Genomic DNA, 24,833 nt, shown 5'->3' with positions numbered 1-24,833 from the left:
AATTACGTCTGGCTTTTCTTTCTTCTTTCTTTTGGTGGAGATAGGGTCTTGCTATATAGCCCAGGCAGCCCTTGGACTTTCCTTCTGCCTCAGCCTCCTGAGTGCTGAAACTGTAGACATGTGCCATGACACTGGGCTGAAATTTGATATCTAAGCTTGGTCTTCAGATAGCCTAGTCCAGGCCAGTGTTCCCAAAAAGACCACATTGTGAGGCACAAGGAGTCTAGTTCAAGACCCAGGAAGCCACCTGTTAAACAGTGTCCCTCAGTACTGCTGAGACACTCTGTAGCCTGTGCACCGGTGGCTCAATGGCCTTGAGACTCAAGTCTCTACTTTCCTAATTTCTTTTGGGGAAGAGGTGAGAATATGAGTGTGTAGCCCACTATCCTGGGTTTACAGAGGAGCCCCCATTCCTTCTTGTGTTAGGTTAATCTTCTGTATCCCATCTGTGCTCTCCCAACTGGGGAGAGGTCACTTACCTTCACAGGTGTTGCTCAGAGGGTTGGGCGTGTAGCCCCTCTCACAGTCCTTGCAAGAGAATGAGCCCAAAGTGTTGGTGCAGACTCCTGTGGGGCAGACTCCAGGGAAAGCACATTCATCTAGGTCTTGGCAGAAAGACAACTGTGATCGTGGATCCAGGAGGGCAGTCCCACTCAGTGAGGCCTTCCCTCATCTCTCACCAAACCTCTTACCCATTGAACTTGGAGGATACTCTGGGTCCCTAGGAAAAGGCATGCCCTGACCATATTCTAGAAGGCAAACCCCACATTTCCTTGCTAGAAAACTCCAGTTTTACCCCCAACTTCCTTCTTTTGAGACAGGGTGTCATGTAGCTCAGGTTAGCCTTGAATCTACTATGTAGCTCAGGCTACCCTTGAACTCCTGATCCTTCTGCCTTCACCTTCCAAGTGCTGAGTGCTAGGATTACAAGTGTGGGCCACCACAGCCAGCTTCAGCTTCTCTTGTCTAATCTTTTTTTTTTTTTTTTTTTTTTTATAAAACAACTCTCCGCCGCACACAAAGACCAAACACACATTTTTTTCAGCCCGCTTCAGCTTCTCTTGTCTAATTTTTTTTTTTTTTTTTTTAATTGAGACAGAGTCTCCCTGCAGCTACAAGTCAGCCTAGAGCTCATTATGTAGCTATATAGACCAGACTGGCCTCAATCTCACAGAGATCTACCTGCCTCTGCCCTCTGAGTGCTGGGATTAAAACTGTGCACACTATACCCAGTTAAACTGATATTCTTTGAGAGCAAGAAGACCCATATTCTGTCCCTTCTGTCACCATCTCTCTAATGTTACCTTCACAGGCAGTTCCATCTTTATTCACCCAGTATCCACTCGGACAGGTTGAGCAGGTAAAGGAGCCCTCAGTGTTGAGACAGAGGCCCATGGGGCAGGAGGCCCGGTTGGCACACTCGTCCACATCTGAAACAAGCCATTGGATTCTGTATAGGATTCTGAGAGGCAGACATGCCAAGACAGCCAGAGACTGATACGCACAGGGAGGGGAGAAAGGACAGATCTCGGAAGGGATGTGCTAGGCCTGGTGGGCTGGTGCAGGGTGACTGCGGGGGCTGGTGTGCAGAGGGAAAGATGCTGTAGGCTGGATTTGCCTATGGAGGAAGGGCTCTACATCTTCTTACCTCGGCAGCCCTTCTTGTCTGAGGTGACTTCGTAGCCCTGCTCACAAGAGCATTTAAAGGAGCCTTCCAGGTTGATACACCTTCCATGAGCACAGACCCCAGGGGTCAGGCACTCATTCACATCTGTGGATAGAAGTCCAAGCTGATGCACTGACCTTTTCTCCCTGCAGTACTCTGCTCTGGTAAGCTTAGAACATCTCAATTATGAGTCCATGGAGCAAGCCTTTGGAGGGGCTGCAGGCCACCCTGGGAGAGCTGTGGAGCTATGCTCCTTATTCCACCCAGGCAGAGCAGGGTCCTTTCCCCCTGAGTTCTCCTCAGCTCCCTGTAGTAAGATAGAATACCCTGCATAGTCCTGGGAGAAAGGCTACCTGAGGACACTAGAAACAAGGTATCTAAGACTTTTGACTCCCACCCTCTTGGGTGTTTGACCTTTCTATAATCTCTTACCTGCCACCCAACAACCCATGTTCTCAGCCCAACAACCAGCTTCAGTATGTGGGTGGGCAGTGTGGAAAGAGGCCAGGCTATGCCTGGGTGGCTGTGGCCATCTTGAGAGCCTGGGAACCATCTGCCCTCTCCAGAGCCTCAAAGCATCTATTCACAACACAGCCCCTCCTAGCAGCAGAATCCTGGGCCCTTCTTCCTGTGGGGGCTGGGGGAAAGATCACTCCTCTTCCCACTGACACACAGCTGTCTTGGGAACAAGAATTGAGACCACTATTCAGTGAGTAGCACTGGGTGGCAGTGCCATCATATAGAAGAGCAGAGGGCCTGGTGGCTGGCTTTCACCATCATTCAGTCTCAGCCCAAGACCCTCAGAGTTCTCACTCCACTCCACAGGAGCCAACCACAAAGCTTCTGGGACTTTGGGCTGGAGCTCCAGAACAGATGTGGCCAGGAAGCAGAAGAGGCCCCCACCCTAGCTGATTCAGAGGGCAGAGTCCCATAACTGAAGAAAACCCATGTCATGTCTAGCATCATCTGAGATGGGGGGTAGTAGCTTCCAAACCACATCCCTCTCTTCCCTCTGCCCACCTCTTCCCCTCCCTGTGTGTGGGCTCAACCAGCCATCCCAAGGCTGAATGGCCCTCTCAGTGCCTTGGCAAGCAGCCCTCACCTACACAGCTCCCACTCTGGCCCCTGTAGCCCTCCTCACAAGCCAGACAAGTGTAAGAGCCAGGGGAGTTGATGCATCTCCCATCAGGACAGGTGCCAGGGTGACGACATTCGTTGATATCTGTAAAACAACAACCCCTCCCTTGGTCATCTTGGAGAGTCATAACCCATGGGCAGCTCCATGACTACAAACCCTTGACCCTGCCCTTGTTTAGGGAAAGGGATGTCAGTTTCTGTAGCGATGAACAATAGGAAAAAATGAGTTTCCCTGTGTTCCCAACCCCACCTCTTCACTGTCCTCGATCAAAGAGAAATGACAGAACTTAAAAATAGATTTCTCAGGTGGGTTGCTGTTAGCTGTGGGAAATCAGAGAACTCTGTTGTGAACTGGACTGTTTGGGATGACCTTCATATCTCCCCTGGTGAATGCCTAGTCCTTTATAGGTGGAGGTCATTGCTGGGATTAGACATAAATAAAGGCTGCCTTTATTCTAGCCAAGAGGCATATTAGTCTTCAGTACTCATTCCCGAGATCCAGGGACCTCAGGCAGCAAGAATGAGCCTGGGTACTGACAGGGCAGGCAGCGGGGAGAGGGGACACAGGAGGGAAGGTGACATCAAAGAGGAGGAGGGAGATCTTTCCCTCAGGAGCTGAGTGTAGGGTGCTTCATCAGTGACTTGCCTATTGGGTACTCCACCATCTAAGGTATGCAGGAGACATGAACTGGGGTAGAGAGGCCATACCACAGGGACTGAGCTCTGAGTCAGAACCACATGAAAATACTATGCTGCTCTGGCCTAGATCTCAAAACTGATAATCAGACTGGCTAAGCTCCAAAGCTTATTTATTATCCTAAATTGGATTTATTATCCTAAATTGGCAATTATTATCTGGGAGAAAGTCCACCAAGTTATGAAGACTGAAAAGCCCTACTACACAGAAGGAAAACTCACTAGGCATCCATGGAGGCAATGTAGAAGACAGGCCAAGGGAGAGAACACAAGCTTTAGAAGGAAAGGACTAAAGCCAGCAGCTGGCGATGTAGAGCAGGGCAAGGGCCCTAAAGTGGATGAAAAAGAGGAAGAGAAGCTGTTTGGTCTGCAGAAGTCAGGACCCATCAAAACTGTCTGTCCCAGGGGACTTAGACTTGACTAGACTTGACCCAGCACAAGGCTTGGCCGTGAAGCTCTGGAAGAGGAGAACATATCCTCAGGGCAGGTGATTATTCAGGTGAATATCTACAAGGATGCCCATATCCTAGTAATAAGGCTCATCTCTAGAAAGAAAGGAACAACAAACCCTTAGTTGGGTTGTGGTGGCAGTATTCAGCTGAGCTATTCTAAGGGTCTCTATAAAGACAAATGGAGAGCATAAAGGATCCAGAACCTCCAACTTTAGTCACCCAGGAGACAGCATCAGCACCAGGGCTTGCCGCCCTTGGCTGAGTTACCTGAAGGAAGATGGATAAAGCCATTGAGAAGGAGAAATGATTCATCTTTCAAGGGTATGAGACTTTGGAAATGAAAAAAAAATTGAAGCAAGGATGCTTTTTATGCCATACTGATTTTTTTAAAATGAAAGTTTTGAACCTCTATTTCAGGTACCTGGCAAGACAGAAAGATTGCATTTGCAAAGAGGAAACAAGGTAGGAAGATTGCATTTGTCAAGAGGAAAGGACCCTGAGGTCTCTCCTACCTTCAGTGTGTCAGGAACATTTGCTGAAGGTCCATGCAGCACTGGATGCTGGTCATTTAGGATACATAGTACTCACTAATGTTCACAGAAGAGTCTACCTTTTCATTTTTGGACCATGATATGTTTTTGCCTCCTGGTCACTTGTGGTTGGGTGGCATCAAAAGATAAGTGATGGCAAATGAGGTGTGAGTGGGTGCAACATGGGTAGCTTATGGACCAAAGCACTTCACTGTGTGCAACCCTCTAGAGCCTTCTTTCTCCCATGGAGACTGGGCATATTCCAGAGATAGGCTATACTTTAGGCCTAATACTAGAAGTAAGGAAGCATGGGGCAGAGTCCCAGGCTGATCCATGATGGACACATGGCATTGAGAGACATAAGCATAACTAAGATTGGGGTTGTTTGTTAATGCAGCATAACCTAGTCCAATCTGCCATGCTACTCCCAGTATCCTTCTTAGGTCAGAGCCCCAGGTAGTGATAGTTAGTGATGATCATTTGTGAGAGGTCTCTGAGCAAGTAAAAGAGGTCAAAAGATCAGAGCAGCCCCTAAGTCTCTACCTGAGCTAGGGAAGGCCTCTTCTGAGTGGGAGTGGGAGTGGCCATCAGCCAAGCCAATGAAGGAGCCAGATGAAAATTCTGGATGGAGTAGATTCTATCACCAGATAATCTGAGGTTATTCCATCCAGTGCATAGTAGATGAACTGGAGCCTGTCACAAAGTGGAGATTTTCTACCTAGTCAAGTGTTTGCATTTTATGTATAAGGTTGTGGTATGTTTTGGTAGGTCTCAGTACTCTGGTTGGTAGCAGGAACTATTTATTGCTGTAATCCGAGTCCATGACTGGTACACAGCTGGCACTCAACAAATGTTTGCTGACCAAAAGATAGAACAGTGTGCCTAAAACAATACCCATTATCCTCTTGATATAAAGCTGCTGAAGAGACTGCTAAAGGGATCCATGGAAACTGTCACACCTGGGACCAGCTTGTGAGTCAGCTGTGCGTATACTAGGAGGATCCCTGAGTGCCTCTGCCAAGGATCAGCCTCTCCATGGCAAGTTGTGAGGGCACTCACCTCTGTTCCTGGTGAGAGTATAAGATGGGAGCGGAAGCAGGGGCCAGAAGTTCAGGGGACTTTGTGTGAGAGTATGGGACAGCTAAGGCCTTGGTAGTGTTCAAGAGAATCTGCTCCCTGTCCATGGGAACCCAGATTCCTGGTATGACAGAAATGTCATTGGGACTATTGCATGGACCACTGTCCAGACCTCATAGTCTCTCACCAGTAACTTCAGGTTCCAGTGGAGAGAGTGGTTTCTTCATTGGAGAAAGAAGAAAGAAAGAGGAGATTGACTGGGTTCCCAGGGTGATGGGCTGGGTTTGTGGTTACTGATGGAAACCTGGAGAAGTGTACCAACTACATCATTCTTTCTTTAACAGTCCCAGAGAGTCTTCCTGAGACAGGCACTCAGCCTGACCTCCTAGATGAGGTATCTGTCTAGAACCTTTTCTCTGGATGGGACGGAGCCATCCAAAGCAGGGCAAGGATGTAGAGGAGTCTAGACATGAAAGGGAAGGGTCCTCACAGTGCTGTTTCCTCCTAGTTTTGTGCCCAAAGTGATGCTGAGTATCTTGCATATGTCGGTATGCTCAGTCCTCTGAGATGAGCATGACAGTTTCCATTTCCCAACATGAAATATTAGCTAAAGCCAGGCCTGTCTGCACCAGAGCCTGTGCCATTAACACAGACTGGTTAGTATAAATCTGATACTTTAAATGTTCTGGGATTGTTCTGTTTCATTTCCTTTAGTTTTGCTTTTCTTTGTAATAAATCCTAATGCCAAATGCATAATGTTGTGATACCTAATGAGGTTATCTACCAAGCACTTAGCGTGGCTAGTTGGCAATACAAAGTACCTATCAAGCATCTTCACTCTGCATTCTCTTGGAAATGCCAGGTTGTCTTGACCCTGTTGATCTAATGAGGACAAGGGGAATGGGTTCCAGCTTTGATCACACATAGAGAGGTGACACACACCAGGAGTGAAGACACTTTGTCCTATACTTATAGCTGTATTTCCCCTCCTAGGACTTGTGCTTTGCTTCCATGATAGTGGACTAGAAAAGAGTCTCCCCAGTACAAGGTCCACAAGCCCACTCCTTACCTGCAGGATCCTCTGGAGCCAGGTAAGACCTGGCCAAGGGAACCTGGAGGCCATAGGGAGGCCAAGTCTAAGGCTGGACCCAGAGCAAGGTCTTCTCAGGGAGGTCTTTGTTTTACCTCTGTGTTCCTGTCTCAGCCAATTTGAGGAGCAAAGTCTGAAGCATTTTACACTCCAGCCTGTCAGGAAGGTGGTAGTGGTGAAGCTGCCAGAACGTTTTCAGAGATTATAGGTTAAGGGCAGGCACAAGCTGGTCTGTAAGGAGACTAGCTGGCAACATCCTAGCCATCTTTGGGCTGTGTTTGGAAAAAGGGAGAAGGATCTTGGATCCATCCATCCATCCATCCCTTCATTCATCAACTAGCATTTGTTGGGTAACCATGCACAGGTTGTCTAAGGATATGGTCTACCCCTCAGGAACTCATGATCCAACAAGCTTTAGGAAGACTAAGTTCCCAGAGAGACTAACTCTTTCTCTCCTATACAGGGAAAGTACATTTTTCAAGGTGATTGGGCAGAGGTGTGAAAAGGAGATATTTCTGTGGTGTCATGTAGATTTGTACTTCCCTGCTACAGGGGGCAGTCAGGATGCCAACATATCATCAAGGGGACAGAAGGGCTCAGGAATTCATAAACATGTCTCTTGGGGATGGGTTCAGCGACAAGGTAATCAATGGCAGACAGAAGGGGAGTTGGTAGTGGGCAATGTGTGGGGCAGCAGGCTGACCCATTATCCCCACTCCTTACCTTGGCAGTGTCCTTTCCTGACCATGATATATCCCCGATCACACTCGCAGTGGTATGAGCCCTCAGTGTTGCTGCACCGCCCACCACTGCACACCCCGGGCTGCTGACACTCATCTACATCTGTAAACACACAGGCCAATTTTGAGTCAAAGTCAGACCTGGAGGGGGTTCTAGGCATCCTTTCCAGAAGCTCTGAAGAAAGCTACCAGGCTGAGGTCCAGGCAAGGAAAGCATGCTTACTCAGCTGGGATTGGCTGAAGGTGCCTTCCAGGATAGCTCTGAGACTGCTCAGACCCTGCTGTCCCCTGAGTTCTTTTCTCTCAGGGGCCCTATTTCTGGGGCCTAGGGGAGCCCTTGAAACTATCCTCCTGATGTAAGGCCTGGTCTTGAGACCAGGTAGCAGTCCGTATGGTATGATCTGAGGAGGCCAACAAAGCTTCCCCCTGCCCCAGCCCCAGTAGACAGTGGGTCTACTACTAGGATTCTTCCTAAAAGTGTGTGTGTGTGTGTGTGTGTGTGTGTGTGTGTGTGTGTGTGTGTGTGTGGAGAGAGAGAGAGAGAGAGAGAGAGAGAGAGAGAGAGAGAGAGAGAGAGAGAGAAATATTTTAGGGTAGCCAAGATCTGCAGGTCTGCAGGATGTAGTTTATATCATTATGTCCAAAGTATACTGACACCCCATGATGGCTGGAAAGCCCAGTCTCAGACCATTCTTTTGCTTCATCCCCTACCAGGGCTCCTGCTATCTCTAGTTCTACTTGTAGTCTGGCTCACAAACCTGGCCCCAGCCCTGACATATTTCCTCATTTGCCCACACTCCTTGATATAATCTTAGCTGTTGTAGATTTCCATGAGTCCAGCCTCCAAGTCTCTGCTCACAAACACGCCTCTGCTGGGAGTGTCTTTCCCCTCCTTGATGACCAGTAGATTCCTACTCCTATTTCAAGCACCAGATCTGAGTGCTGTGGTTACTCCCTATCTCCACCATCAAAGTCATCAGGGCCTTATCTCTGCCCCTATACTTCACAGAGTTCTTTTACAGATTGAACAAGATACTTCAGGTGAAGGGTTTAGCACAGTGCCTTCTGGGCTGTAGTAAGCACTGAGGAAATGTTTGCTCTTATTGTTCATCGTGCTTCCCTTTGAGCAATCCTTCCAAACACTTCAGTGCACAGTGGAGTCTCTGACAGAGCTGTCACATGCACACTCCTCAGTCCCCATCTGGAGATCCTGACCCCAGTACAGGGCAGACCCAGAAACCTGCATGGCAACAACTCTCCCAGCAATTCAGAAACAGCTGTCCTTTGAGAAGCTCTACTGCCGAAGGAAGAGAAAATGGAAGGCACTCAAGGGCAGAGCCATGGAAACTGGATGAAAAAAATGTGAGGCCAGGACCATTGACCAATAAATAGATGGTGCTGGGAAACTAGATTTATGGACAAGAATGGAAATGGAGAAAAAATTTTTAAAAAGGTCTTTAAGGTCTGTGCAAAGATGGACCCCAGTTGGATTAAAATATTTTGTAAAAGGTAAAGTTATAAATAAATAAAAATGTAGAATATATTTGTGACTTCAGGGAAGGGCTTCCTAAATAAAACTCTAAAACATTAAAAATAAAGTCAAAGGGGCTGGTGAGATGACTCAGTGGGTAAAATTACTTTCCACAAAAAAAAACCTGGTAACCTGAGTTCAATCCCCAGAACCCACATAAAGATGAGAAGAGAGAACCAACTCCACAAATTTGTCCTCTGACCTCTACACACATGCTGTGGCACATGCGCATCTACACACATACATGATGATGATGATGATGATGATAATAATAATAATAATAAACTAAAAAATTTTAAATGAAGCAAAAAGATTAATTTCCTTGTATCAGAATTAAGGATTGTTGTTCAAAGAAGGACATAAAGGATAAGTTAGTGAACAGAGGACAAAAATGCAAATACTGCAGTATCTAAACCCAAGCAAGCATCTAGAATATACAGGGTATGGGCCAGCGACATGGTTCGGTGTGTAAAGGCACTTACTGCCAAGCCTGATCACCTGAGTTCAGTCCCATATAGTGGAAGAAGACAACTCCAGCAGGTTGTCCTCCGATCTACACACAAGGATCCTTGCATGCATATACCCTCACCCACACAAAATAATAAAAATGTAATAGAATATACAAGGTACTCCTAAAAAGTCACAAGAAAAAGTAGCAACTACACTTAGAAAATGAGCAAAAGATGGGAGCAAGCAATTCACAGATGAGGAATCCCAAAAGCCAAAGCACAAAGAGATGCTCACGCTTATTAGAATGTAAGTATTGTTTAAGCCCTTACTTAATCCTTAATATTTAATTTATATATATGCCTTTTTTGAGACAGGGTCTCCCTTAGCCCTAGCTGGCCTAGAACTCACTATGCAGAACAGGCTGGTCTTGAACTTACAGAGATCTGCCTGCCTCTCTGCCTCCTGCATGCTGGGATTAAAGGTGTGTGCCACCACCGCCAGCAATTATTTCTACTTAAATTAACTTAGAAATTGTAATGGTTTATAGTAAATAAATTAATTCATGAATACAAATCAATGTTAAATTAAAAGATTGAAATAATGAGACAGTGCTTTATGAGACTGGCCAGTTTAGGAAGTGGATGCCATGTTGGATTAGGGCCATTCAAGTGGCAGCCAAGTCCCACTGGCAGAAACACTTGGACTGACCTCAGGCTCCTCCCTCTCCTGCAGCTGTCAGGGCTGGCAGAGATATCCAGGCACCCAGGCTGGCATAGAACAGAACCCCTTGTCTGGGCCAGTCCTGGCAATACCATCCCCTGTAGCAACCACAGCTTGTCTAGGGCTAGCTCCCATGCCAGCCTACACAGAGCAGTGCCTCTGGTCACCACACTTGCCCAGCTACTGAAGGCTGGAGACCCCTGTTCCCTGCCTTTCCCCTGGCTCTGCCACCCTGCTCTGAGCTCTGCTGTCAGCACCTTCTCCCTGACAGCCAACTGACCGAATCATCCACCCTTAACAAACTCGCCTGGTTGTCACTGCCCACGAGACAATGTGCTAAGTACTTCAGCTTGGCACTTGAGTCACTTTGCAGATTGGTCTCAACTCCTACCTCTTTTACCACTGACCCCACATTCTAGTCACCCTGACTTCATCATTATTCCCAGGGCATGCCAGATCTGTTCATGACTCTGGGCTAGAATTCTGGTTCTCTTTGCCTGGAATACCTTCTGCTCCCTCCATTCCTGCTCATGCTTCCAATGGTGCCTAATACCATGCAAACGAGTACTTAGGGTGGTGCTAAGTACAATAAATACTTATTAAATGGTAGCTACTGCTATTATTCTGCCCTAGCTCAAGAACCGCTTCAGAGAAACCTCAAATTCTCTTCTACAGCCAGTCTCTTGCTTGTCTGACCCCGCAGTGTCACTATTCTTGCTCATTCATTTCTGTGTCATCAGAGCTTAGCACAGGGCCTGACACCTGCCTGCTCACTGAATGATACACCTGACTCCCTCAGGCTTCTATTAAGTTGAACTGTCTGTCTTCTCCACTTCCCTAAATAATGAAGTGAGAAGAGCTGGATGTCTTAGGGTTCTGTAGGCCAGATCCTTAGAATCAGACACTGAGGAGACTCTGACAATGGGAGATACACCGTTCCCTGGCCACCCCAGGGGGCCTGGGATGATGGCTAGAGGCAGAAATGTGAGTCCCAAGAACAGGCAGGGCTATTCTCAAAGTGAAAGCTTCCCAACTGCTTCTGAATTTGAAGACACTGCTTGGAAGGTGTTGCCTTGTTTCTCTGTGAACTCATTCATAAAAATGTACCAGAGCATTCTGTGTTATTGAAGGGCTTGTATCAAAAGCCGTTTACCATGGGGTCCCTAACTGTAGCCAGAGAAGATCAAAGCCTGCAGGTGTCTCCAAATTGCTGGGAACCAGAACTCCTCTCCCAAAGGCACATCTGTCTTCTAGTCTGCTGACAGTCCAAGCTCCCATCCTTAAGGATCACCCTTCTTCCCCAAAAGGAAAGCAGTTGCTTGTCACTCAGTCTGGAGCTTAGCTTTTCCCCATCATCTGCCAGGTCTCTGACCTCTTCTTGGCGCTAGCCACAATTTGTGGAGGCCTTTGCAAATATTGCTGCCTTCTGGATTCTGCTTTCTCTTTGTGATCTTTGCATGGGTTCATCTTCCTCCCAGGTCAAGGCCAGAGTCCTGTCTCCTTTCCCATGGTACTCCTCACATGATAACTGTGCTTGAGGGTTGTGACTGTCTGGCTCCTTGTCCAATAGCTCTATAAGACCTGGCGCACCACAGGACTAAGGCAGATGTGACTTACCTTGGCACTCCTGTGTGACCCCTAAGGTGGCCAGTGTGTAGCCAGGATAGCAGAAACAGGAGTAGGAGCCCACACTGTTGACACAATGACCTCTTCCTTCGCAGGGATCCCTCAGGCACTCATTGTCATCTGGCCAGAGGGAAGAGGGAGGAAGGTCAGGGAGGCCAGTGTGCCTTTCTCCGGGCACCTGCCAGCCGATTGCCCACACTAGGGGATGGTATTGTGTGGCATGGAAGAGGTGAGGGAGGAGAGGAGGCAGGGGTGGAGATGAAAGTCTCCAAGGCTAAAAGCTACAGGACAGCCCATTGGGCCCACCTGTGTACTAGGGTTCCTAGGGTGATGACCAGCGCCTCCTCCCTGCCTCTTGTTCTCTTCCCTCAGTGGCCCCCCAATCACTTCCTTTGTCTTTCAAGATCACAGTGGATGTTTCTCCTTTACACACAAATACTGCAGGGGTGGGGAATGATGCTCACACCTGATGATTTATCTTAACTCCAAACATGTCCCCAAGGGACAGCCCTGGTGGAGTCCTGGATCTGCTCTGCAGGCCACTTAGAGGACTAAGCTGATCTCAGAGTAAAGGGATGCTAGGTCCTGACTGGGGACCCTCTCGCTTAGAGTCTGGAGGCTCACAGATTGGTCTTATCCCAACTTAACATCAAGTTAGCTGTGTCCACAAGGGCTGCTCTCCTAAATTCATCAACTACAGCTCATTGCTTGGACCTTTGCAGCCTGGACTCTTGGCTCAGTCTCCACACCCTAATTCCATTTGTCCTACCACTTAGTAAGCACAGGATGTCCAAGTGATTTACCAGTACAGTAGGCCTGGCTGGGGTGCAGCCTGTAGCCAGGGCTGCAGACACATTTGTACCCATTTGGGAGGTTCACACAGGTCCCAGGGCCACAGATGTTGGCAGCTCCAGCAGCACATCGATCAAAGCCTGTGGAGATGGAGGAAGCAGAGGTTATAGCAGGATGGAGGGTAGACAAAGGCACTGGAGGAATATGGGGAGATCAGGTTCAGGGGCCTCAGAAGAGCATCGGAAGTTACCCCACCTTTGCTCTGCCCTTCCATATCAATGTATAACATGGCCTCATGTAAGACTTACTGGGACTCTGCCTGGCCTCTGAGTCCCACTCAGACTGAGGCTGGAGTTTACTTTTGCACATCCTCCTGGCTGAGACCCAAATGGCTTCTAGTAACCCAAATTCCCTCACTCTCATCCTAAAAATGAACACAGCTCTCACACATAGAACCAACACCACCCAACAGATAAATCTGGTGAATAGATACATAGATTGAGAAAAACTAGCTTATCTGTCCTGTATCTCCAACACTAGAGAAGCAACTGACACTGAGACTATGATGAATGAATGAGTGGATGACTGAATGAATGAATGAGCCAACAAAACAATAAGTGAATAATGTTTTCATCCTGTGCCCAACCCTGAGATCTTAGCCTAAATCCCACATACCCAGGGCTCCCTGCCTGCCCCCACCACCATGAGAAAACCCAGATGCCTCAAAAGAAGGCATGGGTTAGAAGTATCCTGGGTTGATGCACAGAGGGGCTTCACAGTACTTAGTAAGTTGCATTAAACTGAATGCTCACACTGGACTGTGTGCAAGGTAATTCTTTCTAGCCTGGTTCCAAGTTTGTGTCCACATAGGGACTCCTCATAGTCCCCAGTAAGGTTCTAAATGTCCACTCAGAGGGTGAGGTTGGAAAATGGCAAGGCTGAAGGGGGAATCAGTCAAAAAGCTAAAGCTGCTGGTCCCCACATGGTTGAGGGCCACTGCTGGGCCCAGCCTGGCCTCCCCACACCCTTTCTCCAGGAACGTTTTCATTGCCATTCTAATTGCTTCCCAGCTGAGCCCCTTTGCCTAGTTCATCCTGCCTGCTGGGAAGGGGATGTTCCCTGGAGTCTCAGGGGGCCTTACTCTGAATTCTAGGAGGTCAGTAGGGACCCCCTCATACATCCACACCTTCTACCCTCTACCAGACTGCAGGCATTCATTCTCCTTTCACTGGAGGAAATCCAGACACTGCACCCTCCCTCCCAACCCTCAATCCTACTCAAGATGACTCAGCTAAGAGCACAGCCGGTCCCTGGAGAGAGCAGGTAGGAGGGCACACCTGTACACAGGGAGCAACTATGACAATGCCACAATGCTAGCCTTGCCTCTCTTGAACCAAGTTCGCAGACATTGAGCCTTTGTGGAGGCCACATTCCACAGCCAGGTGGTTTGCCAGGGCTCCCCCATACCATCCCTCATCACCGTAGCTGACCAGAGGGAGGTGGATACAGGCTTTCAGACTCTTCAATAACCTTGTGTAACAGAACTCTTTTTCTTCCCGAAAACAGCCTTCTCCATGGGCAGGTGGCTGCCACTGCCAGGACTCTCCAGGCAGGGCTGCCACTGCCAGGGTAAACAGCTTGGAAGAGCCTGCTGCCTCCCACTCCATGAGTTCTCCCTCCTCAAGAGTGCCCCCTGAATTCTCTAGGAAGATCCCCAGCCTCTGTGGAGTCCTCTGAGTAAGACCTTTCACAGAAAGGGCTTTAGTTCCCAGACAGGGCTCATCTTCATGAGGGTGACCCTGTACTCTAAGAGGCCATGGGCACAGCCTGGTCAGAGTCCGCTGGAGACTTCATCTGGTTGGAGAGGCAAGGGACTGATTTCATTCACAGCCCTGCCCTGGAGTTGGCTCTGGACAGTCACGAATCCCAGAGGTGGAGGCAAAGAGCCTCTAAGGTCCACTATGGCTACCTGGAGGACTCGAGGTCACCAGCACATCCGTGGAGGGAACCACTGGCTCTTCTGGAATCTTTGCAATTCCTTGTCCGGAAGGTGGTGTTGGTCTTCCAATGGCATCCTCTGAAGAAGACAGAGGGGAGCAAGTGGTGCCCCTTGAATATCAATGGCTCTTCTACCCTTCTTCATGTTCAGACTCCTAAGAACCAGAAACCAAGCCTGCCCCCCCACCCCCACCTACCCATGCCCCTCTCTCCTGAAACTTGACTACACAGAATCAGAGAATCTTAGAACATATCTGGTCTCCTCTCCCTCACAGGAAAGGAGTCTAAGGAATACAGAAATGGACACTTGTCCAAGGCCAGTTAGCTTGGGGGAGGCAGAACTGCAACTCAGGCTCCCAACACCCACTTCAGCATTCTCTTTATTTTGTTTGCAAAATGTCTTGCGGTTTACAGAATGTCAATGCAAATATAGGCACCTGGTTGCTGTGGGAGGCAACAGAACAGGTGTCATGTCCATACCACAGCAGGGAAGGCTAAAGCTCAGCCTCCCAGTGTCTGAGCTCAGCTCTGGTGAGAGGCAAGCTCAGTGTTAGGAGGTAGGATGAGGTCCCTGGAGGAAAGAGCTCTGGGACCCAGCCAGACCGCTACTTTAGCTTGTGCCTCCTCTTTGGCCTGATTTACGTGCTGAGTGGCATCATGAGATTAAGAAAGAGTTTGGTGGTTAGGAAAATGTTTGCAAAGCATCATGGGACCTCTCACTAACCTCACAGCCCCTTAGGGGCCTTGAGTTCCCAGAAAGAGTGCTCACATGCCATGTCACTCACCACCTCTAATTTGAACCCCATGGAATAGCTCGTGGATAGTCACTCCAGGACTAAAGTCTCTCTTTACCTCTCTTCTCTTCAGCTTGGGAGATTCTAGAAGGAAGAACTCACCTGGGACCCAGGCAGGTAGGAAGGTAACACTGGTTGTGACCTGCACAGAAATGAAGGTCATTTGGGGGTTCCTCTGTTAACTCCTAGTCCTGCTTCTTTCTCCTATACCCACCCTACCCCCTTCCTGTCCAACTCTCTCAACTCTTGACATGTTACCATGTTCCATGTTTTCTGCTAGGCATTTTCTAGTCACAGTCTTAACTAATCATCTGGACTTCCTTATAATATAGAAGCTGTAGTGGTTAAAGGTATGTTCTGTGCCAGCTCAGTGCTAGCCACACAGTAGAACGTTAGCATTTATGGTATCAAGATCATGACCCCCATGTTACAGATGGAGTAACAAATGCTACAGAGATTAACTAGATCATCCAGGGCCACAAGGCCAGTATGATGAAGCCAGTACCCACAGCCACTCTTGGTGTCCCTCACCATGACTGCACAGAGGCAGTTAAGCAACAGAGCAGCATAGAAGGATAGAGAGGCACTGGGGCATGGCTGGAATGTGAAGACACAGAAGGGAAGCTTTGTCCGAGAGGACAGCATGTGGTTCTCAAGGAGGAAAGCAAGCCTGCTGGAGAAACAGTATGTGGAAACAGGTTAGTAGATGAGCAGGAACCAGGAGACTGGCGAAGGACTAGTGAAGGATAAAGCAGATCCACTCTTCTGGAAAGTTCCTGAGGATGCTCAGTCTCAGATGCACAGGGGAATCCTGGGCTCAGGGAGGCCAGATGTCCTTTCCTCAATGAAATGGTTTGAGGGTCTTCACAGTCATGCTGCTTTCCCATGAGCCACTGACAGAGGGAGACCTTGAGGCATATGCTAAACCAGCTCAGGAATGTCAGATTCAGCATGAACTAAAACCAGCTCTATGTTTCATGCATAGCACTCAAGCTTGAGTGACAGCTGGACCAGTCCCTCCCACCTTCCTCAAAGGTCTGACCATCCTTGATGGGAAGATGCTCACACAGTGGCTGCATCACAGCTGGGACATTTGTTCTCACTTGCTAAAGGGTCAAATGGGGTCCATGGTTGCTGAACCCCTCACTTTGTGGCTCTCCAGCTGTGTGTGAATATAAACCATCCTTCTTTTCTGCTCTCATAGGACTATACCCAGGGCTCCAGGTCACACTCTTTGTCACCCAACTCCCAGTTAGCAGGACTCACTCACCTGGTTAGTCTGAGGGTCACCTGGGAAAAGAAAGGTGACAAAGTGAGCTCAGGGAGGGGTGGTGGCCTTCTGCCCTCCACTGATAGCCTGGCTACTTCACAGTCTATGCCCCTCACCATGTCCTCAGCAGGGTGAGCAGCATACTGAATGTGACTCTTTTCAACTGCCTCTGCCTGTTACCCTGTTAGGACCAACCACCCCAAGAAGCCCAGGGCTAGAGGGCTTACAAGTAGCCTCGCTCACCTCTCACTTGGAGAGAGGAAGTCTGCTTTCCTTCGAGGTACCCAGTGACAGGAGTTCCCACCCCTACCAGGTCCCATTGGCCCTGTAACACACCTCCTCCCTCCCATGGCCCTGATCACATGGGTTGCTCTTACTCCCCACCCCTCACCCCCAAGCCCCCTCCACCCCTGGCCATGGGCCAGGAGAGCAGTTCTGGGAAGGGAAGGAATTGCTCCTGAATGAGCTGGTGTCCATCATCCATGGTTCTGTCTTCACTTCCCTGTCCCAGAATTACTTCCTGGAGTAATTTTGGCAATCGCCTAGTTTGTTTGGTCCTTCCTACCTTCCTGGCCTCCTGCACTCAAGTGACCTGGGCATAACTTCATGGTTTTCCAGGGCACCTCCTAGAGATCTCAAACACAAGCTCTTTCTGGCCTATATATCCCAGTTGGAGCTATTGTTCTGATCCTAACGCAGGGAAGAAAAAGCCTGCAGACTCCTTGGATGCACCTGCTAGCTCTCCATGTAGACCTTGCAGTGGGCACCACCTCCAGAAGCTGCATGGCTGGACAGGGGAGCTGCCAGGTGGGACTGCTGCTGACAAACCCCACTTCCTCAACCAATCTTCTAGGGCATGAGTACTTCTTGACCCCACATGGGAGAAGGAGAAAGAAAGGCCTGTCGTGTCAGGCCGTGAGAGAAGGTTCCCAGAGCTGGGCACTGTTGCCCACTGTTCCCTTTCCTAGTGCCTCAGAGACAGGAACCCAAAGACCTAAAATGAATACCTGGGCCTCTTTGATGTGCTATAACCTTAGAGAAAAGAAGAATCCTCAGATGTCTCCTCCAGCCCAGATACCTTTATCAGGGATGGTCCCAGCCTCGAGCCAGGTGTCAGTGGCTGCTGCCTGGAGTGGCTGCCTCCCCACTGCCCCAGATAGGGATCCACGGCTCTTCTGTGCCTGTTCTCTTGAGGGTCTAGCCAGTTCCTCTGCCTCAGCTTTCCTCATGGAGAGACGGATGTCTGAGCTTGAGTAGGTGTATCCATGGCCAGCAGGGCAGATTTCCCTGAAGGCCTCTGAAAAGCCAATAGCCAGAGGATGAGCTGAGCCATGCCATTCCTGCATGAAGCCAGAGCCCCGCTTCCTTTCTCAGGGGATACCATGATTGGGACAGCAAAGAGGGATGGAGCCCCAGATCAGATAAGGACTGGAATAGGGAAGGTAGATGGAGTCTTCTGGCTTGAGGGGATCCAACTAGGCTGGGGAAGTGGCCATTGACTCTGAAGAAGTATCTTGATGGCCAGGGCTGGGGTGAGGATGGGGGTTACCTGTGCCAGGCATGGGGCATTTCTCGCACTTGCTGCCCCAGGCTTTGCCCACACGGCTGCAGCAGCATATCTGCTTGGTGATCCGCTGTGCTAAAGGTAGAGTGCAGGTGCCAGGCCCCAGTGACCGGTAGCATAGTCCCTGTTGCATAGAGACTGCCTTGTCCGCTGCAACAGACAGGGCGTGTGGGGATGGGCAGGTGGCCAGTGGGAGAGAAAGCATCAAAAGCCATGGATGGGGGTGTGGCCAGCCACAGGCACTAAGACTAGCCTGGGTTACATCTCAATATGGAAGTTTGGAGTCCTAAAAATGCTCACAAGAACTTTAGGAGGAAAGGCTGAAGTGGATTGCACCTACATCTCCCTGTATTATCTGCCTGGTGAGACCCTCGGCTCCCACCATCTTGTGGGGAACCTGAGAACAGGAAGTGAGAGTAGAGCTGCCTTCTCCCTTTGAAGTATTTACTGACAGCTCTGTGTGTGCCTGTAGATGAGTGGAGAACAGCCTAATCTGAGGACCACAGGCAGCCTCATTTGGAAGATGAAGCCAGGAGGGAACCAAAGGCCTGCCAAAGAGCTCTGAGGATGGGGACTCTTTCTGGGTTGTCTTTGGCACTGTGTCTGGTGTGTGTGGTAATGGATGTTGAATTGATGCATGCATGGCTTACTTAATTAACCAACCAAGCACTAAATCTGGGACTGGGTGTGTAACTCAGTAGTAGAGTATTTGCCTAGTGTGCTTGAGGCCCTGGATTCCATTCCTAGCAACACATACACACACAGAGAGACAAAACCCATTGAATCTATGAATTGAAATCCTGTGGATCCAAAGCTAAAATAGTCTTTTTAATATTATCTCAACAGAAGATGTGACCAAGCCAGTTTGGAAGAAACTTAAATTTTTAGAGGGAAAAATAGACCCTTGGGGAACAAAGAGTAGAGTGAAGAGGACAATAGTCAAAGCTGAGGAATTAACGATTCTGGGGAAGTCCTGGTCAGTTCATATATCTGCTTGCTCTCGAGCTTTGTGACTCTCTAGATCTTAGCCTCTTTATGTGTAGAGTTAGGATAATGATAGGCTACGGATGGTGAACATGTACAGGTTTCTGTCTGTCTGGCATATATGGAAGTTTGTATTGTAGAATAAGTACCCTGATTCACTATGGGCACCACCCACCCCTTTTTCCTCCCTTGGGCCCTTCCTGATTGAAGGACTGAAGTCCATAGCCCTGATTACAGTGATTGAGTCAGGGACAGGTACTTGAGTAAATAAATCCCAGGGTGCTCAGCTTTGGGACTTTCCTTGGATTATTAGAAAAGAAGTACTCATGTTTAGAGAGAGATTTCAAAGCTGAGAGCCTAGGGCACATGGAGACAACCCTTGAGGGAGTTATGAAACCAACACAGGAAACCGAGACTCCGGAGGGCATTGTGGGGACCCGAATAGACTCAAGGTCACAGTTGCCCACACCCTTCCTAGTTGTGCCTATAAGTTGATTTCTTTTTTGCTTAAGGCAGTTTGACTTGGGTTTCTGTGACTCTGACTAATAAGCCTTCCTCACAGTGTCATGGAGATGAAATAGAACAGGGCATGTGAACATGCCTGGCCAAAGGTCATGTGCTATATACACAGGTATCTTATCCATCAGTCCATGACCCCAGGTCTTCAGATGCAGTTCTGCTGCAGTGGTCACTTCTCTTGGGATACTGAAGAGACATGTTCTGTCCCTTTGAATCCCAGGATGGACTCTTAGGAAACTGGACCAGCCTCCATAGACTACTCTATAGGTGACAAGGAGAGGGGACAATGCTTAGAAACCAGCTTGCCTTCTCTATTTGCAGTGGGGTGGATCCTTGGAGGAGGCTGAAATGAGTAGCCTTTGCCAGGAGGGAGGGGGGGAATAAAGACAGAGCTACCTGTGCTTTCCTGTATTAGGGTGTCTTATTGGCACTCAGACATTAAAACTGCGTTGGATGTTAAACATACCTGCCTGATCTTAAGTGACCTGCAGGAGAAGGGTTAAAAGTTCCTTGGGGCCTTGCTTATAGATCATTGCCACCACAAGTTTTCTGGAGGGCAGACTGGTACGTTCTCCCCACTCTGGGTTCTCTTACTCTCTGGATCCTCTCCTAAGGTTCTTAAGGTCGTTTCTCCCAAGAGGCACCAAGTCCAGCCTCCCTTTCCATAGGCTAGGCTGCTACCTCTGGGTGGCACCAGAGTCTTGTTCCTCCCATAGCTTCCCAGACCCAGGAACAGGTAGTTTAACAGGTAGTTTGTTGGCTAGCCATGGGGAGCTCTCTGAGCTTGCCACATTCCAGAGGCCAGTAGGGACTGGTTTTATTCAGCTCTGGTCAGGCTTTCCTATAAAAGAAAAGCTTCATATGGTCTGTGGTGTCAGCTCTGCTATTGGGGTGAGGGAGAGCTGCCAGCTTAGACGGCTCTCAGCTGGAAATCACAGAGGTCACTAGAAACAGAGCTGCCAGGGTTTCCATGCAAGCATACACACATTCACAGCACAAGGTTCACAACTCATGATACGTATGTTTTTATAGTAGCGGAGATGCATGTAGAGGCAACCACAGGATAATAGACAGGCCAGAATGGAACAGTAACACCACTTATCCATGGACAACTGGGTGACCCTTTTAAAAGAACACTTAGCCACATGACCAGGCTAAGCTCAGGCACTGGAATAAGCAGCTGTGGTTCAGCCAGACACTACCACAGAGGCAAAACACACCTCAAAAGTCAGTAAACAGGACAAAAATAACAAGAGAAACAAACAAACAAACCAGGAAACATGAAACCCAAACTGCTGAGCCTTAGGAGTAGAAAGCAAGGCAGTAACTACCAGTTCCAACAAGACACACAGGTCAGTTTTGTTCATTGGCCCGACTCCAGAGCGAGTAGCAGACTCTGGTTCTGGGCATGGGGCCATGAGACCTGGGGAAATTTACTTCTTTGGGCCTAGCATGGGGCGTCTCCCCTCCTGTCCCCACCAGGGGGGTCTCTCACCCCCTGTCCCCATCATCACTCACATACACAGCGGCTCCGTGACGGATCCAGCATGAGGCCAGGTCTGCAGGTGCAGAGGTAGCTGCCCCTGGTGTTCACACACTCTGAGTCCTTGCACAGGCCCAGAGTCAGGCATTCATTGATATCTGCAAGGATGGAGGGGATGACCAAGTGCCCAGCCCACTGAGGCCTGATGGCTGGGAGGGGCTGCACAGACCTTGAATACTCCCCAAATAAAACAAGAAAAAAAAGTGCTGCTATTTGTTGTGTTCTCTCACTCTCTGTCTCACTTTCCTTATTTGCAAATATGGGGATACAGAAAATAATGACCAGACCCTGCTGTTAAAAGAATCAAGAGAAAAAGTGCAAGCCACTTAGTCGACTAACTGGCATATAATAATGATTCTAGCATGAAAGTTAATATTTGTGAAGTACCTCCCGTATGCTACATGCTCTGTTGGTATCTGACGTATGACACCTCATTTAATCTCACAATTTTATCAAGCAGATTCTTATGCCCTCATTTTATAATGAAGAAAGTGAGGCTCCAAGAGTAACTTGCCCAGAGTAGCTCAGCTCTGGTGACTCTGGCAAGTGGCATCCAAACAGCAAAAACAGGCAGACAGTACTGTCTGAATTGGAGGGTGGTGGATGGGCAGCTAAGTCCCTCCTGTTTAGCCTACTTCAAGAGTCTCTGGGTACCTCGAAGGGTACTCAGATCTCTGCAGAGATTTGGAGGCAGGAGGCTGAAAGGTGGTGCTGAAGGGCTGGGGAAGGAATGGGATCAACAGGAAGCTGGGAGGGCATGTATGTAGGCCTCCAGGAACCCCCTTTCTCATGCAGGTCGTACCCTGTCCCTTCTGCCCCCAGACCAGCAAAGGCTCTGCTCTTCCTCAGACAAGGACTAACTTCCTCCTGATGTCTAAACTTCTGCTCCAAAGACCTGACCCTCACATGCTGAGCTCTAAGTTGGGGACCGTCTTGGTGACAGTCCCTCTATTGATGACCATGATATCTGCACCGATGCTGAGCATGAAGATTTTGTGAAGGGCATCCAACTCCAGGGCCCACAGCTAATTCAAGTAGTCCAGTGCCATCAGAGCCCCCGTTTGCCCTCAGGCTTTGAGGAAATTAGCACAAGATGAGCGAGATAGTTAAATGTTAACTTGCCACAACCTCTAATTAGCTGAGAAGAGTCTCAGTGTGAAATTACTGGGATTGATTTGGCCTATGGGCATACCTGTGAGTGATTTTCCTAGTTAGGTTAACTGAGGTAGGAAGTCCCACCCTGAATGTGGGTAGTGCCATTTCATGGGCTGGGCCCTGCACTTTGTAAGAATAGAAAGGGCTAGCTGAGCAGCCAGCAGTAAGCAAGCAAGGAAGGGTGCATTTATTCTCTGTCTTCTCTTGACAGTGGATGTGCTGTTTTAAGTTCCTGCCTTGACTTGATTGCAATAACTGGACTGGAACCTGGAACGTAAGCTGAAATAATAACTTTCTCCACAAAGTTGCTTTCAGTCAGGGTATTTTATCACAGTCACAGAAATGAAACTAGACCAGTGAGGGACCAAAAGATGACTCAGCATTGGCACCAAGAGGAACTACTCTTTGGTAGGATGCCCATGGGGGCAGAGGTGCCTGGCAGAGATGACACTGAGAGTTGGGAGGGAAAGCAATTTGATTGCCTCCAGACTAGATAGAGTGATGCACCTAACTGCAAACCTGACTTGCCTCCCCTCCACTTGGGAAGCTTCAGGGCTTCTCATCGCCTCTAGAGGGAGCCCCTAAAGCATGACATGGTATCCAAGGCCCCTCTATCCCTTCTCAAAACCTGCATGGGCAAGTGGTCTCGGGACTTTGACAGGCCTGGGCCTGTAGTATCACCTCCTGTGTGCATACAGGCTGTGTGCCCAATGCCCCCTGATGCCCCAGAGAACCCAAAGTGTCTCTTTGCTTACCCTTCTCCCTGGAAGGTCTGCACCCCCTGCATCTGGCTAATGTATGCTCATTTTAAGTCTTGGCCTGGCACTACCTCTTCCAGGAAGCCTTCCTTGATCCTCCCAGGCTGGGCTGGACCCTACCAGGGGATCCCATAGCACACTTATCGAGAACCTTCTCTGGTTGTATGTAACTGGGTGTCTGTTTTCACCTGGGCCATGGACTGTGTCTTACCTAGAACAGTGGATGAAGCCCTCAGCATGCACACACCCCCTCCCCTCCCCCATCCTCTTATCTCTGCCACGTAGGTAGGATGGCTTCAGAGAGGAGAGATGGTGAGTGTGGGTAAAGAACTAGTCAAGTTCCTTTCCATTGATGGACAGAGGGACAAGGCTCCCTGGGTTTGGAGCTACATCCTAGGGGTTCTGTGGAGAGCAGGCAGGGAACTCATTGAGATCCCAAGAATAAAAGGCAGAAAGAGCTCTCCCGCACCTGCTAAGGCTCTGGGTCCACATCCACTGAAGGAGATTAACTCTGGGCTAGGCTGGGACAGAGGCCTGCCCTTGGGCCTGGTCTAAAAACTTTCCATTATCCCTGAATCAGAAACCCCTTCTGCAGCCTGGTGCCCCACTGGTAATAGCCACTCAAGCTTCCTTGCCACCTCTCCTGAAAAAAACCTCCAGAAAGGGGACCTCACAGCCATTTGGGGCAAGACTATCTCAACACAGTTTTAACCAAAGCCATAGAGGCAACTATACATTCAATTATTGAAGCGCTCTGGAGAGAAACTGCCCAGCTCCTGATGACCTGGCAAATCCCAGAACTCCACTGACAGCAGGTCCCAGGGAACAGAGACATCACACAGCCCCTCCTTCTGTACCAAGGCACTCCTGAGCCTAGCCCCTCTGTGGGCTCTAATGCAGACCACCTCAGCCTCAGCTGGCCCACAGAACCATCAGCCAGCAAGGCCAATGCAGGGCTAGACTTCGTGGTCCTTCCATTCCTACCACCAAGACCCCTCCCCTTGTCCCTGGCTGTGGGCTGAGGCAGGTGGGAAGGAGACTCAAGCAACTAATCATGCTCTCTTGGAAAGAACTTGCAGTGGTCCCCACAAACTCAGTGTGATTTCAATTTCCACTTTGGTGGAAATTCCTGCTATTCCAGGGAGACCAGCCTGAGAGCTGAGTGGGTGTGGAGGGCTAGGAGTGGTACCTGCAGACACAGTGCACACACTTTTGGGAGTTTCTGGACATTTTCTCAATGGGGGTGGGTGGTCCCAGCTCCCCTGGCTCTCTCAGGCAAGTTCCTGATGTTCTAAGATTCCTAGAACCAGCAACCCCAAGAGCTCCCACAAACTGGGGCTTAAAGGTGCATAGTATATGCCTCTCAGGCAATGAAAGATGTTCCTCCTTTCTAGGGGGAGGAAGAGGTATTGCTTCTGCATTAGCAGCCTCCCCCCACACCCAGCCCCAACCCTGATCTGGGTTATCCTTACCTTGGCAATGGGTGAGGTTCAGTCTCTTGTACCCTTGTGGACACTCCAGCTGGCCATTTTCAATCACTGGGGAAGCTGAGGAGTGAAGATACAGATAGGTCTCATGAGAGGGCCCTTAGGCTCCTCTGCCAACATGCTGTGAAGTAAAGTGGGCATAGTCTGGATGTCCTGTGCATTCAGCAGCTTTGAGCCCCTCAGGTCATCCTCCTGGGCAGATGTGCCATCTTGCCTTTACCAGGTTCCTTCTGGCCCATCATACTTTTTTTTTT

The 24,833-nt window shown here is 49.1% G+C and overlaps 1 protein-coding gene across 13 annotated transcripts in view; it reads right to left on the bottom strand.

The window, feature by feature from the left end:
- Window positions 1-24,833, bottom strand: part of Ltbp2 (latent transforming growth factor beta binding protein 2) — a 103,369-nt gene that overhangs the window by 10,289 nt on the left and 68,247 nt on the right. For 12 of the 13 annotated variants that reach the window (XR_003846535.1, XM_029554389.1, XM_029554390.1 and 9 more), the window contains exons 9-22: window positions 24,565-24,639; window positions 21,155-21,277; window positions 18,119-18,283; window positions 17,648-17,866; window positions 16,570-16,589; window positions 15,402-15,441; window positions 14,477-14,584; window positions 12,519-12,647; window positions 11,707-11,835; window positions 7,372-7,491; window positions 2,769-2,888; window positions 1,649-1,771; window positions 1,305-1,430; window positions 480-605 (exon numbers count right to left, since the gene is read on the bottom strand). Coding sequence is in view for 12 of the 13 variants with exons in the window: in XM_029554389.1 (XP_029410249.1) it covers window positions 480-605; window positions 1,305-1,430; window positions 1,649-1,771; window positions 2,769-2,888; window positions 7,372-7,491; window positions 11,707-11,835; window positions 12,519-12,647; window positions 14,477-14,584; window positions 15,402-15,441; window positions 16,570-16,589; window positions 17,648-17,866; window positions 18,119-18,283; window positions 21,155-21,277; window positions 24,565-24,639 (1,623 nt within the window). In the remaining variant the exon portion in view is untranslated. The remainder of the gene's footprint in view (window positions 1-479; window positions 606-1,304; window positions 1,431-1,648; window positions 1,772-2,768; window positions 2,889-7,371; window positions 7,492-11,706; window positions 11,836-12,518; window positions 12,648-14,476; window positions 14,585-15,401; window positions 15,442-16,569; window positions 16,590-17,647; window positions 17,867-18,118; window positions 18,284-21,154; window positions 21,278-24,564; window positions 24,640-24,833) is intronic. The other variant, XM_029554383.1, reaches the window with a different exon arrangement.

This window comes from Nannospalax galili, unplaced genomic scaffold (genome assembly GCF_000622305.1).
Source record: "Nannospalax galili isolate Female #2095 unplaced genomic scaffold, S.galili_v1.0 scaffold24, whole genome shotgun sequence".
NCBI classification, from domain to species: domain Eukaryota; kingdom Metazoa; phylum Chordata; class Mammalia; order Rodentia; family Spalacidae; genus Nannospalax; species Nannospalax galili.
This window is presented reverse-complemented; position numbering and strand designations above follow the sequence as displayed.